At 40.4% G+C, this 17,657-nt stretch overlaps 3 protein-coding genes across 4 annotated transcripts; all 3 read right to left on the reverse strand.

The window, feature by feature from the left end:
* Positions 1 to 6: 6 nt before the first annotated feature.
* Positions 7 to 2,367, reverse strand: LOC129589374 (uncharacterized). The gene is made up of 6 exons (XM_055484115.1): positions 2,232 to 2,367; positions 1,897 to 1,970; positions 1,602 to 1,782; positions 1,031 to 1,205; positions 736 to 864; positions 7 to 453 (listed from the first exon to the last, which is right to left on the reverse strand). Exons 2-6 carry the CDS (start codon positions 1,905 to 1,907, stop codon positions 428 to 430), a joined length of 522 nt encoding a protein of 173 aa, XP_055340090.1. The 5' UTR covers positions 1,908 to 1,970; positions 2,232 to 2,367; the 3' UTR covers positions 7 to 427.
* A 780-nt stretch (positions 2,368 to 3,147) lies between these two features.
* On the reverse strand, positions 3,148 to 9,972 carry LOC129589284 (Krueppel-like factor 6). Its single transcript, XM_055483957.1, has 4 exons — positions 9,636 to 9,972; positions 4,342 to 5,167; positions 4,028 to 4,087; positions 3,148 to 3,959 (listed from the first exon to the last, which is right to left on the reverse strand). Exons 1-4 carry the CDS (start codon positions 9,813 to 9,815, stop codon positions 3,769 to 3,771), a joined length of 1,257 nt encoding a protein of 418 aa, XP_055339932.1. The 5' UTR covers positions 9,816 to 9,972; the 3' UTR covers positions 3,148 to 3,768.
* A 2,957-nt stretch (positions 9,973 to 12,929) lies between these two features.
* LOC129589287 (glycerophosphocholine phosphodiesterase GPCPD1-like) lies at positions 12,930 to 17,369 on the reverse strand. 2 transcript variants are annotated; one of them, XM_055483962.1, is made up of 5 exons: positions 17,143 to 17,369; positions 16,565 to 16,862; positions 15,599 to 16,054; positions 14,419 to 15,366; positions 12,930 to 13,703 (listed from the first exon to the last, which is right to left on the reverse strand). In XM_055483962.1, exons 2-5 carry the CDS (start codon positions 16,723 to 16,725, stop codon positions 13,289 to 13,291), a joined length of 1,980 nt encoding a protein of 659 aa, XP_055339937.1. In that variant the 5' UTR covers positions 16,726 to 16,862; positions 17,143 to 17,369; the 3' UTR covers positions 12,930 to 13,288. The 2 variants fall into 2 exon arrangements, with proteins under 2 accessions (XP_055339937.1, XP_055339938.1); XM_055483963.1 differs by having other exon boundaries at positions 17,017 to 17,149.
* Positions 17,370 to 17,657: the final 288 nt, after the last annotated feature.

Here is a 17,657-nt window from a genome sequence, read left to right on the forward strand (position 1 = left end):
TTGCACAATTTTTATTGTTGATTTTAGGTTTACCATCGGAATAAGTACACATTTGACAATAACTATTTATTATTATTTCAGTACATTTCAGAATAATTTAATACACAGCACGCAAGCATAATAAATTTTGCCACTTGCGATTAATTAGAGCTATGTATAATGTATTCAAAATGTGGATAATTTCTCGCTCTTTAGTCCGTTCTCCAAACCATACCACCGTTCTTATAAAATCAGCAAAACAAAATATAATAGAAAACACGATCCTATAATATGGACCCAAAAACACGGCACTTATATGCAACAGCACTGGCAATCCACACATTACAAAACCACGATCTCGTCAAAGGAAATGTCAGGAGAGATTCCAGAAGGAACAAAATGAGAAACTGGAGGTGGCTGGGAGGTATTCCGGAGCAAAGGAACCGTTTTACCAAAGCGGTCCACTGCTTTTCCCTGCAGCAAAACAGCAACGTGAGAACTGACTGAGATTCCTGAAGCAATAATGTCTCAAATAACGTTCAATGACATGGTTATCCACGAGGATGTTTTCTTTGCTTTCAACCTTGCTAACTGGGATTAATAGTGATATGATTAATAATTAACTTAACGTATGTCTACACAATAGTTATATCCACATAGCATCTATTTTTAACACGCGATAACAATGTCAGGACCTAATTCAGGTTAAGAAAAACAACAATCTCGACGGAAAATAATGATGTATTTAAAACGTACCACCAGGCGGATGGTGGATCTTGATACTGGTCACATCTTTCGCACCATCTGACTCAGCGAATCGCGGGTCCTTTCCTTGCGACATCGGTTCGGGAGCAGATGGAGCGGTGCTCGCAGCCGGTGCAGGCGCTAAAAAAGTCAAAAATTGACTCAAATAAATTACTTATTCTGAACACGAGTTTAATTACAGTCAAGTTAGCCAAAAATGCAGAAAAATGTCCGTTTCGATATGGTGGTTCCTAGTGGTTTACTGGCTCTAACGGAAACACAGAATAAATTACAAAAATTAACTCACCGCGACCGCCGCGCGCTTTTGGTTCGCTGACGGGATCGTCGCCAAACACAATGCTGGATTTCTGTTTATCCTTATTGCGACTGGCTTCCGTTGGTTGGGACACTTGGTTAGAGCGTTCCGGAACCATTCCCTGAGCCTGTGCGAACGTGTTTTCCGGGCTCTCGTCTGTCTGTTTCTGAAAAAAAGAGACCGTGGAAATATCATGAATACGCTTATAGCATATCGAAAATATTCCAGCGTATGCAAAGGAAACAGAAAAATCGAAGTTCATATCCCTCAACTCGTTTGATAAGGCACATCGAAAATTTACGCAATGCAATCTCGTTCCAATCACAGTGATCTGTGCCTAATTATAGAAAACGATAAATGAAGACTGACTGATAAAGTATACAAAGATTTCCAATCTCTGTTAAAACTTAAAATTAACACACTCCATTATAATACTGTTACAGTTAACACATTGCGGTGTAAAGAAATGCGCCATATATTTTAGCAATTTTATGACGCAAGATATGTCTTGTCCGAGATTCGCTAAATATGACAAAATTAAATGACACTAGCTCAAAATTACCTTGACATTCACATGGGCTTGACTACCAGCGGCAGCAACCTGTTGTTGTTGCTGTTGCGACTGGATTTGCTCGGTCTCCGCTGGTTTCTGCTCTTCCGTCTTGGCCGGTGGCGGAGCTTTCTTCGCTGGCTCCTCTCCACCAAAGAATATACTGCTCGCACCACCCGGAGGCTGAATTACTCTGCAAACACGGAAAACCAATGCAACCAACGATAACATAAGTAACAGTCTTCAAAAAATAGCCTTGATGAGATAACAACAAAGGCGAAGCACTAAGTAATACCATCACTTTTACCTTCGAGACATCCTTACTCCTTCGTACGTATTCCACAAGAAATAACTTAAGGTACCCGAATTCCACAAAAAGCCCTGCAAAATATCGAATACTCTTTCTCACTCAACTCCGTCAACTGACACTGGATACTAATTGATGAATGGATGGGGTTTTCCACTGGCACAACGCTGATACGAGTCAACAACAGTAGCAGAGTTGGATGCGATCCGCGACTAGCCACAATTCATTCGATTTTCAGTACGGTTTGATTAAGTATTTCAACACACATTTGTCTATTCGTAATAATGCTAATATTAGTGACTAATGACTATTACAATACTAAACCGGCCACGTACCTTTTATCAAAACAGATCCAAAGAAATAGTCAAATAAATGTTTCTTGTATTTTTAAACTATATTGAATGAATGAGCCGTTTGACTGTTTGAGGCGCGGAATAAATCAATCCCGCAGATTTACAAATAGGCGGCAGACCGACGTTGTAACAGTTGGCGAGTGCTACTAGACAAACGCTGTGAATGAACGTACTTTCGTAACGTAACCGCCTGCTTGTGTCGGATTTAGTGTACTGTGGTCAGTTGTATCACTTGTACTCGTATTAAACCGGTATTTAAGACTTTGTCTTTCTATTAAAACAGTTTGATAAGTGTTTTCTTTTGTTTGGGCCCAAGATTGTCATACTATAAACAAAAGATATTTAGGCAAGAATTTACGACAAATTTGTAGGTTGATGAATCTTTAGATAATAATATTACCAGTTTCGCATTACGGTACAGTCGGACCGAGTCGGTACTCGGTAGCTTCGGTACTACTGTATTGTACTCGTACTTATGGATGTTTAATACATAAAAATATTTTACTAATAACACTAATCAATAATCACCATTAATCACCATTAATAACACTAATCAATAATCACCATTAATCAACATATCTTGGCTAATAACATTAATCAATAAACTGAAATTGTTACCTAAAACGTGCAGATCTGAAGTTACGAACAGAAGGAAACGTATTCGTATGCCGCTGTTTTACTACGAGTACTTATTAGCTCGCTAAGCATCGCTTCCGTGCAATTACTTACCGAAAGCTATAGCTTGCGAATGCCATAGTAGGTAGAATTATGGTTCTTTTTTATTCGTACAAGTACTACCTTAGGGCATGATGGCTAAGAGTAGGTATTATATACATCATACGTGAGAAAAGGAGGTGATCTAATAAGCAGACTTCTGTCATGGAACAAAAGACGAACAAAACTGCATAGGTAATTATCGTAGTAAAGAACAGTTCAAAGTCAAACAGTAAGCGCAAGGATACAACAAACACTAAAGAATGCTGACAAAATAACATGAGAACAAACACGAAAAATGGACGTTACATTTCCAAAACGAACTCCGTGCTCAATGAGCGCTTTGGTGACAGCAAAGGCACCCAAAGGGCCAAAATGTACATAAAAAACCATAATTTCTCACTTATCGGTGCAATTCCGTTTCGAATGCACTTAACAGCTAAAACCGCCAACCAGCAGTAGTCAAAAATTAATGGTATCTGAGATTTCACATAAAAGGTGCGCATATACCTAACCGCTTCTTAAAAATATAAAACCAAATCAGTATACAAAAAAGACTTTGTATGAACCAAACGAAGGGGAACCAGTATGTCCATTTGTCTTTTTTCGTAAGTGTTTTCCACCACAGACAGCCGATCATCCGGGATTAAAAACAATCATAACTTTATCTGTTTCTGCCTAGAACACTTAATGAAGTGGGGAATGCCAGAACATGACGAAGAAGATGTGTGCCGTCGCAAGCGAGAGAGGTCACTTCCCGGTCTCTTCCGTGGTGGAAGCGAAGGAAGCGTTCCTAATGTGCTGACTAGTTTTTTGCTTTCGGCTGATGACGCTTGTTGTGTAGTGCCAGATGATCGCTGCGTGCAAAGCAGCGCGCACACACGCTGCACTGGAAGGGCTTATCGCCGGTGTGCTTCCGCATATGCCGTGTCAGCTCATCGGAACGAGCAAATCTCCACTGGCACTCCGGCCACGAGCACTTATACGGCTTGTCGCCTGGAACCAAATCCCCATAAGTATCGTAATGTGTACTTTGGCAAAAGGGAGATAGATTAATCTCTTACCGGTATGGATGCGCTCGTGAGCTTTTAGATGCGATGATTTGGTGTACACTTTGTTGCAACCTGAAAAATACATTCGGTTGACCAGATGCACCAAACAAAGGCCAGCCAGGTTAATGTCACACTTATCAACTATCAACGTTATTTTACCACAAAAACAAAATCAAACGTGTAGCTCTGATTGTTTAATGGTAATGGTATAGCGATACGATATCGTTCGTGGTGTGTACAACCCTTCATTTTAATCGCTGGCGGTTTTGAACGCCATAATTGTTTAAGTGTCGATTGACGCGTGAATCAGCGCTACCACTCCCTACCTTCAAATTTGCAGTGATGAATACGACGCTTATCCAGATCGGGGTTATTTCTGCGGTTATACTTCATCGACGACCGGTGCTCATTAACTGAGCCATCATCTGACGTACAATTGGACATGACGGATGGCGAATTACGCAGCGGTATCATATGGCCACTCAGTGGATGACCGGGGTAACCGTAAAACTCCTCCGGCGTACTGGCATTGGATGAGGGCGGAGTGGGAAAATACATCTTGGGAAAGCAGGGCACTGGCGCTTCAATCAACGCTCCGCCATTACCAATATACGTGTTAGATGTGTAGGAGACAAATGGTGACGATGTACGGCGCTGACCATGGTAGTCGACAGAATTCTCTGACACCAGATAGCCGCCCGGCGGGGGACTTTCGGTCTTGATTGTCACCGGCGCCACAGAGTGTTCCACCTTATCGATGGTCTGCTCGAGATCGTCCCACAAGGAACTACTGGACGGATTGCGCTCCGTGGATGTCTGAACGGATAAGGTGGCCGTTGGTGCCGGTTGGGCAATGGTTTTGACGAGGGGAAATTCAGGGCGCGAAGGAACTACCGGTCGATTATGGCCTTCCATCTGATGTAGCGTGTAGCCGGTGATGTGCGCAGTGGCGATAGCGGGAGCTGCGCTAGTGAATACCGTGTCGGCCACGGATGAGGGTACATCGCTGCCGAGGATCTCGTCCATTTCACGGGCACTTGCCCGTCGAGGCTTTCCAGTCGCATCATCTCCCAGTGCATCGGCAAAAAATTTGGAAATCGGTGTTAGAATCGGCGTCACGAGATACCGATCGAATTCTTTCTTGATGATGCACTGCAAGTACACAATATAATCACTTTAGACGGTTATCAACACAGGGAGATCTTATTCCACCGTACAAACGAGCACTATCCGCGTAACGCAGATTTTTAATTGATTATAAGGTTAACTTATTATTAGCTTTGTTGCGTTGAAGTGGCTGCAAAATTCGTGTTAACATGCGCTCAAGCGTGAAAAATGCACGTTAATTACCTATTTCTCTTTGAACTTACTTACACTTGTGTTTTGGGCTACGCCTTTTATCAAAGAAATTGGTTACAACCTGTTATCAGTTGTTAATTTCGAAAACTTGCTTACTTTACACTTTACAGTACTACATCGTATGATTCAAGTAGACGTAGAACTGTATAATATTATATGATTTTCCGAATGCCGGCATGACCAAGAACCAAGTGAAAGTACAGCGAAAAGCCGGAAGGGTAACAAGTTGGATACTCAAGTATTTGTGACCGAACCAAAAATGAATGGTATCTGTATCGGTACGAGTGTCAAACCGCAAAACATCGTAAACAATTCAAAATTTATTGGAATTCCCCACAGAACTATGCACTTTCTATGATAAATAGAAGATACCTGAACACAGCATTCAGCAACGTTTATGTGAATTGCAAATACTGCAATCAAGGTTGGTTTACGCACGTAACCATCAGGTTGCATGTAATATTTCTCAGATACGGATTAGCCAGCCCACGTCGACAAAGGATTTCAGCGCGCGCCTACGGCTAGATCTTTCCCCTCGTGCGTTCCCATCGTTAAATCTACTTGATTCTTTCAGTTTAATTACCATAATTCCCTGATTGACTATGCAGCATTAGGCCGAAGCCTTTCAAGCAAATAATAGTCACCGTCGCCATAAACCTATGGTTTTGCTCCAGTTCCGGGAAGGTTTAATCATGGGAGCACTTCCTGAATGAGCAGGATCATCCAATTACACAACGCTGAAGATATGACTTAATGCAATATGAATTTCAACGTGCACTGTTAACTACTTCCCAGCACTGCCATTATTTTTCACCTGCCCTGTAATCTGTGCTTTTCGTTTTGCCTCAATTGATTGAATTAGTCTGAATGTCATGTTAGCGTCCTGACGTCTATAATTGTTCTACGTATTTGTTAAAATGCTTAAATACCCGTGGGAACCAAAGGAAAATGTAATGAAGGATAGACCAAATACGATGTTCGGCGCTGGTCTAATGAGTAGCGACGCGGAAGACCAGTCGGGCGCTTTCCTCAATGAATGACCGTAAAGCACCTAAGTTCACACAGATGGACAGACACTGCCGTTAACAACGCAGCAGAGTCAGACGGAATTTATTGAATACATTTATTTATCGAACTTATAATTTATTTATTTATCGAACTTATTGAATACATACACGGCAGGTCTTGTGCATTCATTCATAAATTTTTGATCGACGATATCCATACCGCCGAGCCGTAAACACATACAGTACATACTTATTGATCGTAAATATTTTACATTTTCCATACATCTATGACGTACTGGTTTAAGAACAGAAGTAAACAGCCTAAATAAATAAGCAGCTATCCCAGGCTAATATCATTTTCGTTTTTAGAAAGCGGTAAGTTGTGCTGTAACGCAGGTTGGATAAACTACTGTACAAACCACAGGAAATTAGAAAAGAGATTGAGCTTCAATCCTGACAGTTTTCATTTAGAATCTCAATAGCGCGTGCTCTACTCATGAAATGCAGCCGGTGCCAGAAATATCGCCGTCAGCAGCGGTTGCAGACTTGTATCATAAGGACAGGAGTCTGTAACATACCGCACCGTTGGCCAGCGATTCGTGCAAGCCATCTGTTAACGGCTGCAAACTGCAAAGCGATCGATTTTTCATTTTCTGTCAAGGTCAAAGAAAGAACCTGTCGTTCTCTCTTGAGCTCCCAGCTGTGCTACAGCAAAATGTACTGGCAATGTTATTAGTTCAAGTCACGGGAAGATTGCATTGCCAAGGAACATGGACAAAATGGGAAAGATGAGATGCTTCATCTCTTGCGAACCCATCAACTCGTTTCCCATCAGTACAAAACAGGGTGTGCATCTTTTTAAGCTATATAATTTTCTTCAACCACCAAAGGAATAGAAACTACACGCATACTCGCATTATAGTTATAACAAAACGGTGCCATGTCACGTGCTTTCTGTGCGAATCTAATCATGGTCAAACAAGTAATTTTATAGGACAACTCAAAACAAGTAAATCTATGCCCTGTATGCCCAAACCTAAGAGATTCTATAACAATACTGTATACCGCATTTCTAACCAATTAAACATCAGCGCACAGTGCCCGCTGGGAAAAAATGAACTATTTCCCGGCTTAATCGAGTGCAGTACCTTGTTACGGCACATCTTGCTTGTTATTTATGCGGCAACGCTTGCTACGCACACTGCAGTTATGACTTTCAAATGTCCTTTGCACTGTTGAGTGTATAATCGAAATTGCGAGCTTGCAAAAAGCTAAGAGCGTTTTTCTCCATCCGCCAAGTTTTTTTTCTACTAAAAATCATCATTTTTATATCACATAGCAGGCGCTCAACCAGCTATTTTATAATTTTTTGATACAGCAAAGGCAATAAACGATATTAATCATATTATCGAGTACTTCTATTGCTAAATCTTGTGATCGATTAAACAATATGACAACTGGCAGTTAACAACATGGAAAAAGGAAGCGCTTGGGTAGTCGTAATTCAGTAATATCAGGATTCAATACCAGTCAAGAGAAAAACCTAATCATATTTTTGGATGTGTTCTGCATAATGCTACTTCCTGTTCGTCCAAATTCGACTTTACTCACAACTGAAAAAGATAAAAATGGTGCACCGGCTAAATAGTCGATACCACCCACTTCCAAACCCAATACGAGTATAAAAGCAATAGTTGTATTGCCAGTAATTGTAAATACTTATTATTTGAAGCGCTTCAGTTTTATTATAATCAACCTATACACAAAATGTTAATTAATTCACACAACAAAGCAGCCGATAACGTAACAGGTTTTGCTGATTAACAGATCGTTCATTACCGAGATTATCAAAACTGATTTTTGTGTCTAACTTCAAGTGGCAAGGGTTGATTAATGATATCCTGCGTTGCCTTGTTAAAGCTTTAACACTCTTTCAGCCAGGCTTTAGAAAAATCTTCTGAACACAGCTCAAGAACAAAAATCTGTTTTTGGAACACAAACCAGTTATCGCATGCTAGAAATGATCGTTGAACATGATAAGTTTGCTGTTTTCCGTTATTTAAAAGATCGTGTTCCAGTTAACGCAGCAGTCCCCGAATACATAATATGTGCATGGAAAACTTCTTGTCCTACACACACTAAATTATTAGTAATTGATCAAGATTTATGAGTCACACAGAGCGCACATAACGCTTTATTTTATAAGTACTGTATAACTGCAGTGAAAACTAGAGGTAGACCTTTTACACACCGGCGTAAAGAAAACAGCAAACCACCGGCGTAAAGAAAACAGCAAACGCTCAAGTTAATAAGCAACGCAGAAGTTGTCGAACAAGCCATACTGCAGTTAGACTAAAAAAAAATATTCACTTTCATACGAACGGCGTTATCACTATTTCCACTTGATTATAAAAGGCAACTAGTAGTTAATGAATATGTCGGTAGTGTATAACAATAATTTCTCGCAGTAATTAAATTGCCGGAATTTTTTTAACTGGTGTCAAGACGATGCCGGTATGTTAGCTGATACTGAAGTTATAATATGTCCATAAGACAAATAACACTGACTAGTTTCAACGCAGTCTGATCCAGACTTTAATGAATGAATCATATATAACTGCATAATACAGGCAATGTAATACCGAAAATTGTGTTTGTTGAATTGTTCCAAGAATCCAGATACAACTTCGACTGTGGCGGTATTGAATTCAGCTTATGCTATTACTATTCCCTTCCGGTGTAATTACCTGCGCTTTACCTTTACGCTACTGCAATTATGGATGACGAAAAATCGAAAAAGAACCAGATTGATGGCGAGTACTGCGGCAACTTTGTTTACGCAACTTTCATACAGTTTCCTCGAAATTTCATTCATATGCTAGTTTTTTGCTTCGGCCAACTAGCATAAAATTCTCTGACAGTGTTGTCTGAGCAATGTCGGAAACCGGTTTTCCATCGTATTTTATTGCCAGCTGGTCGTTCGCCATCATGCAACGATGGATAACTGCCAGGTCGACGATTTCCTATGCATCTGTCTAATAGCTTGCTCTCTTTCTCTTTCGGCACGTTCTCATTCATAGCGATCGATAGTGAAATTACTTAACTGCACAGCGCAGCGCACTAGCCAACTGTGCTCTATGCATGTTATTCAAAGCACATGCATTTCGTTTTGCATTGCGGACCTTGTACCATGAACGCTGGTCTATTGATTTCCTATACACGGGAATCAAATGCATGTAAGAACCGCGTTTTACCTCTTTGCCATGGCCTTGAGAATGATGGTCCGATCCCGGAACGATCTGGTCATCTGTGGCGAAGACGTTGTCGTTTTCCGCCATGTCTTCCAAGTGAATGCTAGGAATATTGAAGCGGTGGTGGTGCGCGAAGCTGCTCTTGTACGGTTCGGCAAATGGGGCTGCCAAATGGGAGTACATTGTTAGACGCTGCTACGTTATGGAGTTCTCCTAAACAGGCAGAAAGAACATCGAAAATAACAAAGAAAATTACTGGTTCACAATCGCGTTTGGCAATACTGCGTTTTCTCTTTGCGAACTTGCGGGCAACTCCACAATCTCGCTTGGTTTACCCTTCATGCCAGCGGTTATATGTACTGTAAGGCCATGGCTGAGAGATTTTCTGAATGAAACCCAGCCAGCCAATCAAACGATGCCGACGCTGCACGTGATCTCCACAGCAAATTACGCAGCACCGAAGGCGGTCTTTCGCGTTCTCATTCAAGCATGACTCACTCCAAACATTTCTGAGAATGAAATCGCTCACGTACTACAAACTACAGCGCGTGTGCGTGGTCCAGCGTGGATGATGGAGCCTATAGAGTTTTCAACTTCTAATGAAATGAATGGTTCATTCCTGTATTGTAGATTCATTCGCATTATCACGTACGGACAAAATATATAGTAAAATTTGATTTGGGCAATTAAACAACTACTCAATGTATTCCGCAGATATACTTTTCTGACTTGTGAATTATGAAAGTGTAAAGCACAAGCCAGAAGTATACACACATATACTGATTGTGAGTACTTAAATCGATCAATTTCATGAATGTATGGCATGCAGACTACCGCAGTTCTGCGACAGAAAAAAAGAAAAAAACAAGCAGTCGAACATCTAATTTTCTGCATAATGCACATTTGTAGCGTAAGTACCGTATAAATAACACTGTATTGTTATTGGCAACGATTAGGATCTAAGTTTACCTTATAAGCTGGTTTTTTTTGGTAAAGTTTTATTATGAATAAACACTTCCAGTGTTTTTAGGTAGTAGCTATATAACAGTCATCTTCGCAGGCAGTGTTCCAGCAGCAACGAGTGATAGTATTAATGCCAGTAAAATTTTACTAAATAATTTATCAAGATTTTTCAAACCTTGCCTTTGATTTTTCGAGGCATGACATTTAATATCCTTTTTTAGCAGACTTCTGACAATGAGTTTGGAGTAATCAGCCAACCAATTTTCAACAAATTTAAAATTCATAGGTCATGTTTTGCCAGTACAATACGTTGTAAAAGCACTGTAATTCACTGCCAGTTACAACAGGAAGAAATCTAATTTTAAAGGTATGGAGAAATTATCTGTTAAAATTATCAGCTGGTGTTTCGAAGTGCTGGAAGTATATTGTATTTGTATAACTAATTATGCACGAAGGTGTATACATCTATATTTGCTCTTTAGTTTTATTTATTTAAGATCCTTGAATACAATTGATTACGTAAGCCTACATATATAAGTAGCTACTTCAGCCTACTTGTATGCATAGAACTAAATTTACATCCAGACTTGTGTAACATAATGATTTGGAAACCACTGCGCGAAAAACGTAAACAGGAAATGGTATAAGATTTTGATAATTGACTTTATTTGTTATGGATAGAGCAGAAGTTCATGTGTTTGCATTTATCACACACGATAAGTTAGGAAGTCTATCATTTGTTATCTTACACAACCTTGAAGGGCAGGTTATCCAGTGCAAATTGCCCAATTAGTGGTGCATACGAAGAAACTTAATACTTGTAGTTCTGTACTGAATGGCATCTACGAGTACAATCAGCTTCTATAATATTGCTAACTAACTGATTGCGATCCTCGGGTCTTATCTTGGCGGCTTTTCGGAGGTTATTAAATCATTCTGCGTAACAATGCATAAAGTTTTATTTACATGCATGAAATGATGCAAATTCAAAAGGAACATATCTATATTATAGATATACTCGTAGTAAATATTGTGATTTACTTTTGTTTATGTTTATGCGGTAGCGCTTATGCGCTTCATTCCAAGAACTATGCATCAGCCCGATTCAGCCGGAAATTGTGACAGACTGGCGGTGAATGCTGTGACCCTTTTTCCGGTGTACAACCTTTCCATTAATTTTAGGATAAATTTGTCAGAATATGTTGCAAGTGCACCCAGCGATGTACGAAATTGTTGCTGCAACTGCAGTTGTTGATCCAGTACTAATACTCTAATGTAAAAGCCTGGACAATGGCATGTGCTGCACACTGCAGTAAATTACTGGTGCATATGACGCGCAATTAAGTAAATGCCGCTTAAAAGGCATGTTAAACACGAAACTGGATCAGTTTTACGTCACCCAGGTGTGCATTAATTCCGGAGAAGGACTCGAAGTACAAAGCGTACCCCATCCTGCTCTTCGATTAGCGATTAATGTTATTTGCAACACAAAGAGAGTCATCATCTATTAGCTTAATTAATTAAACATCACATTTACGTATGACAAATGATCAATATTTAATTGGCTTTCAGAATTAGTGGCAGCTATATACATGTCTTTAACATTAATGGCTTTTACTATAACGATGTTGTAAAGTTTTCTAAATAATCATTACCGAATATACTATAATCGCATATGTACGATAAAACAATAGAATCTCTTCTCTCTTCGTCTCTTCACATTTATTTTAAAGTACACACACCATGCACTTTAATATCGATTTTGCGGTTTCTGCGTGTTTGACAGGATGAAAGTCGCATTTTCTTCTAACGATAAGATATTACGGTACTAGGTTGCTGATTAGTTTAGACAAAAATCTATAGTTTGTCCATCACAGCTAGCAGGACACCCGTAGACTGGTAAGTAAATTTTTCTCATAGTTGGACGGTAGTACAGTACTTGTACCTAATCAGATTCTGCACGTGTAGTCGAAGTACTCACTTACTGACAAAAGTTAGAAGAATAAAATCCCAACAAAAAACGATAGCGAGGTGAACTTATGCTTCTGTTAATTATTACGAGTAATAAAGAGGATCGCAGTGTCCAGACCAAGTATCACGCTTTACGTCTGCACTGACTTACAGTACTCAATTGTAAGCTTCTTTTGCGTACAATGCTTATTACTAGTTATCAGCAGTAAAATTTCATTTTTTACTGTTTCGCAACTGATGTGTAAGTACTGTAGTTTTCATTTTCATTATTCGTAGGCGACCGATCAGGTCAGTCGACGGCCACATTGTTCAAACTGTCAAAAATCACAACAGAGAAGCATCGATTCAAAAATAAAACCGAAGTCAGCTATGAAAATTTTTATCAACATGAACCGCTGTCTTCAGAACCAGAGGATATTCTGTCAAAGCACTTGAAATCCAAGAGAACAAGAAAAAACTTAAAAATAAATAGGACTTTGTTAGGATAAAATAATCTACAGAAACGTTAACTGCTGTCTTACTAGCAATAAATAATTTTGCGATCAGCTAATTCGTACTATCCATTCAATCAGCGGATGCGTCGTCTTCAAAATGTTTCTACTAATTCAACGATGCAAAATATTCCACTAAGTCAAAAAGCCAGAAACACGTCTATGCAAGCACGACTAGATTGCAGCCCAACAAGCCGAATTAAAACCGCTGATTATCAGCGACTCTTTCTTTTACGGAATGGTACTAGAAGTTGAAACCGTATCATAATTCAGCTGGTCCAACAGCGCTCGTTTTGCTCGATATTCGAGGTGGAACACGTTGTCGCGGTCCGCTTTGAATTCTTCAATGCGATCGTAAATCACACCATCAACCCCCATTTCCTTCAGCTGCTGAATCAGCCTTGGATCGTTGTTATCGTCGCCCCACACAATGACCACCAGACCATGCTCCTTGGCTTCATGGATCAACCATTCGTTTTTCAACAAGTTCTGCGTATGCACATTCACTCCTAGAAGGTCATACGCAATCGCCGTCAGTACAACGTTGCGCGTCGTTTGGGCCCGGGCGTCTAATGGTGTCGGCCACAACGTAATTTCACCGTGCGATAAGAAAGACACCGGGTATTTGTTCTGCTTCACGCGTAACCTGTAACCAACGATAAAGATGCTGAAAATATATGGGTCAGATGATACCAAGAGCTAGATTAAATATGCATGAGTCGTCACATGAAGAACTAGATAGAACATGGTTACACAGGTAAAGGCCAAGCAACAGGGTATATCGTAATAGTTATCATTACTAAAGTTGACTCTTGTTCTGACGAATGTTTGCATTGAATTATTATATCAGAACGCACCGGTGAAATTATCTATTTAAGCCATGGCCATTACGACTGCGTCACTTCACAATAATTTTTGAAATTGAACTTACCATTAGATGAAAATTCGTTAAACCAAGGCAAGACTTCTATATTTCTATGGATTAATTTTATAGAAAGCCGGATTAATAATTAAATCCTTTCATCAGATGATAAATCCTTTCACAGATGCTTGGAAAAGCTGCGCACTTCACTTCCCCACGTCTCGGGTGTCTGGAAGTGCGCATTAACCACAGAAACCGTAAAAGACTCTATTATGGGAACGAACGTCATAATACCTTATGATTAATACAGTACTGGGTACAACATTTGTGGGAGCGTGGTCTTAGTCCTGCGGGAACAATACAAACCGATGCCTTAAGCAGACCTCAGGAGCACCATTCTGCTTAAAAGAATGTGCTTATCGCCCACCACAACCACCTGAACATACTGCTACAGATTTTGTTAAAAAAACAGAACATATTTCTTCCAGTCAGTACTTACATTGCGCACACATCCGGCTCGAAACAAGAAAAAATTATCCGACGATTCCCGGCATGTCGGTAGATAACTTGTAAAATGAGATCAACGAATTCATTACGCTCGAAGAAATGTTCAGATTCGTGCTTCCCATCCTTAAACAACATGGGAAATTTAACTTCCACGTTAAATCCCACGTGTACATCCAGTACGCGCAGGGCTTTTTCCAGCGAAGGAAAAGGTTCATGATCATCCGCACCATTGTATTTGGAGAAGCCATCCTTTTCCGTCACATGATTCAGCTTCAACATTTGCAATTGTTTCAGCGTCAAATCTTTCACCGGCATTTCGTGTAATTCCCCCAGATAATCCTCCCCATTTGAGCCCACACTGGATACACTGGATGTGCTGTCACCCGACCCACGCCGTCGCCGCATCGTAATGAACACAGAGAAGTCATGGTAAATAACAGGAACTTTATCTTTGGATAATTGTACGTCAAATTCCACAAAATCCGCGCCATGTGACGCCGCTGAGACCAGAGAGGCAATGGTGTTTTCGCGGATGGCGGCGCATTGCGTAGTCATGGAAAAACTGTTACCCGATCCACGGTGCCCGATATCGAAACCAAACTTTCGACGGCGCCAATATTTAGCATAAGAAACTTCTAAACTGCAGCCCAAGTTTCTGGTCGGATGGACCAGCATGTAGTGGGCAAATAACTGCCCGATGGGCTGGTGCTTGAGACCGTTGATAACTACTGTCCGGTCGCCATCACTCTCTTTCACGTTCGTCGGCAGAATATAGCAGCAGCCCACAGGACGTGGATCCGGACTCTCAACTAAGTTTTCTGTGCCAGGTTCAAAGGCATAAAAATCGCACCGGTAGGCCATGAAGTTCGGCTCAAGGACGCGCATGCGGAAAAATGCGGTTTCATCCGGCTTAAAAACATGACCGAATTTCTTTTGTGGCCTAAAAACCATGAATATTTTAAAATACATCCGATCAAAACTTTTTCTACCAAATCAGAACAAAATAAAATTTTCAGAAAGACTTATGGTGCTTGAAGCTCCAGCTCCGACAGCAATTACGCGTATCATTTTTTGCTTTCCCTTGGAGTTATTTTGGCCCAGCAAAACCAATTAAGGGGATCTTGAACCGTGGTGGTGAATGTTAAAATCAGAGCAAAATGACGTCAGCTAACCTGAATGTGCATTCTGTTTCGTTGAGAACTGCTATCTCTATATCGTTGGCAAAGGGTGAGGACAGATCATCCTCATCTTCGTTGGGAGAATTTTCTCGATAACGCAGATCCATGGGAATAATTTTTAGTGAATGTGCTTTCGTGCGGTGCCGAGCCTTCCACCAGTGGATGGCATTGGGTAGAAATCGCAGATGGATTTCACACTCATGTGTCAGCCAGCCGCGCATCGTGTGATCCTTCCCGTCCAATAGGCCGAACGTCGTGTATTGATCAGGACTGGCGTCTTGAGGTTTGCCGTTCGTAGGAACTGTTGTCAGCCTCCGCGGCACCAAATGGGATTCGTAAGTCAGCACCATCACCACGCGCTTTCCGGGCAGTTCGCCGTATTTTCCGATGAAATATCGATAGCGAACGTCTCGGCTGGTTGGCAGTGCAACGTTGGCGGTCCAAATAGAACTAATGTAAACATAAAAAAGTGCTGTTTCGAAAAATTCACTGTCAGCGTAACCTTGAACTTGTGAAATTGTCCTTCAAACAGTCAGAAAAACACGTTTTTAGCGGGCGTGGAAAATAAAATATTGAAACTGCATTGTAATATTAGGATGTAAAAAAAATGTAGCAAGGTAAAAAATGTAGCGAATGATCGATTTCATGTATAAAAATTTAAAGAAATATATTCTTTGATCCATGGTGTTTTAAACTATATAATCGCCACCTGACTAAAATGTCAGAGTAAGCAAACAGCGTTACAACTTATAATGAAATGAAAAACACACAGCAAAACATTTTCAAATTATCAACGCCTGATCACACAGAAATTTAAATTGTTTTTATTTATTATTTTGTTTCATGTTTCGATAAAACCGTCTAGTCAGCATTTTTACGCAAAATAAATGAAAAGTTATTACAAACTAGCAAATGCTTAATAGTCAATCGTTTAAACATTATTATTATTTCCTGACTTACTGTTGTCCATCGTTTTCCACTTGGACGCTTTCCTGCTTGGACAATGCTACACTATCCTCCGGATTCCACGAGCCCAGCTCCCGTACATCCCCGGAAAGAAATACCAACTCATCCGGACGCGTCGACGCTTTCACAACAAAGTGGACGTGGGAGAGAGCCATGGCGAATTTGTTCAGGCCTCGACTGATCTGGGATCGCGATCACTTTCGATGACCGTGAAATGAAGATCCACAATCTCCCCTGTTTGTCTCACTGCCCGAAGACAAGAAGCGCCGATGCGCCCCTTAGCCACTCATCACTGAAACAACAAAAGAGACACTTGAAATCTTATCACGAGCGAAAGGCGAAGGAACCGTATGACACGTGCAGATACGACACTTGATAATGCTCGGATATCAGCCATTTTCTTGTAGATAAGAAGCACAAAGCCCATGGCAGAAAACAGACATTACCATTTCGATAAACCTTTCCTTTATGGAATAAGAACAAAAGCTTACGATGGGCTAATTCAAATGTTTGAGTTTTCCCTCTGGTCTCATTAAAATTCGAACAGCCAAATCGCAACAATCCGAACTTACTTTCGTCATCTTTCTCTTGTCAGGGAAAAGCATCGACCGCGGACTTACTGCTGTCCCAAAGCAACAACAAACAAAAAATTTCAACGGCCAGAAACCACAACAAACAAAAACAGAAATTCCATATATTCGTGTTAGTAAGTAATCATAAATTTTAAAATTAATGGCATTTCGCAGTTAACTGTTAGCAAATTGTTTTTAGTGTGTTAGGAATTTACGATTATGCGATGAAATTGGGTGTGACTGATATTCGTCACTCGTCCGAGCTGTTTTTACCGGAAGCGATGTCACGTGAACGGTAACACGGTTCAAAAGGCTGGCTTTTGGATACGCAAGTTTTATATAGTATATAGATATTCCGATTCTTCGGAACAACACGATGAACGATTTCAGTTTTAATTACATACGATGTCGTATGTGGCTGTGCACATTTATTTTTTCGTAATAAAATATTAATTTAAGGGTATTTGTATTGGCATCAAAAACTGAAATTACGTTGCACGGCCTCATACGTTTAT

The sequence above is a fragment of the Paramacrobiotus metropolitanus genome, unplaced genomic scaffold (genome assembly GCF_019649055.1).
Source record: "Paramacrobiotus metropolitanus isolate TYO unplaced genomic scaffold, Prichtersi_v1.0 Parri_scaffold0000034, whole genome shotgun sequence".
Classification (NCBI taxonomy): domain Eukaryota; kingdom Metazoa; phylum Tardigrada; class Eutardigrada; order Parachela; family Macrobiotidae; genus Paramacrobiotus; species Paramacrobiotus metropolitanus.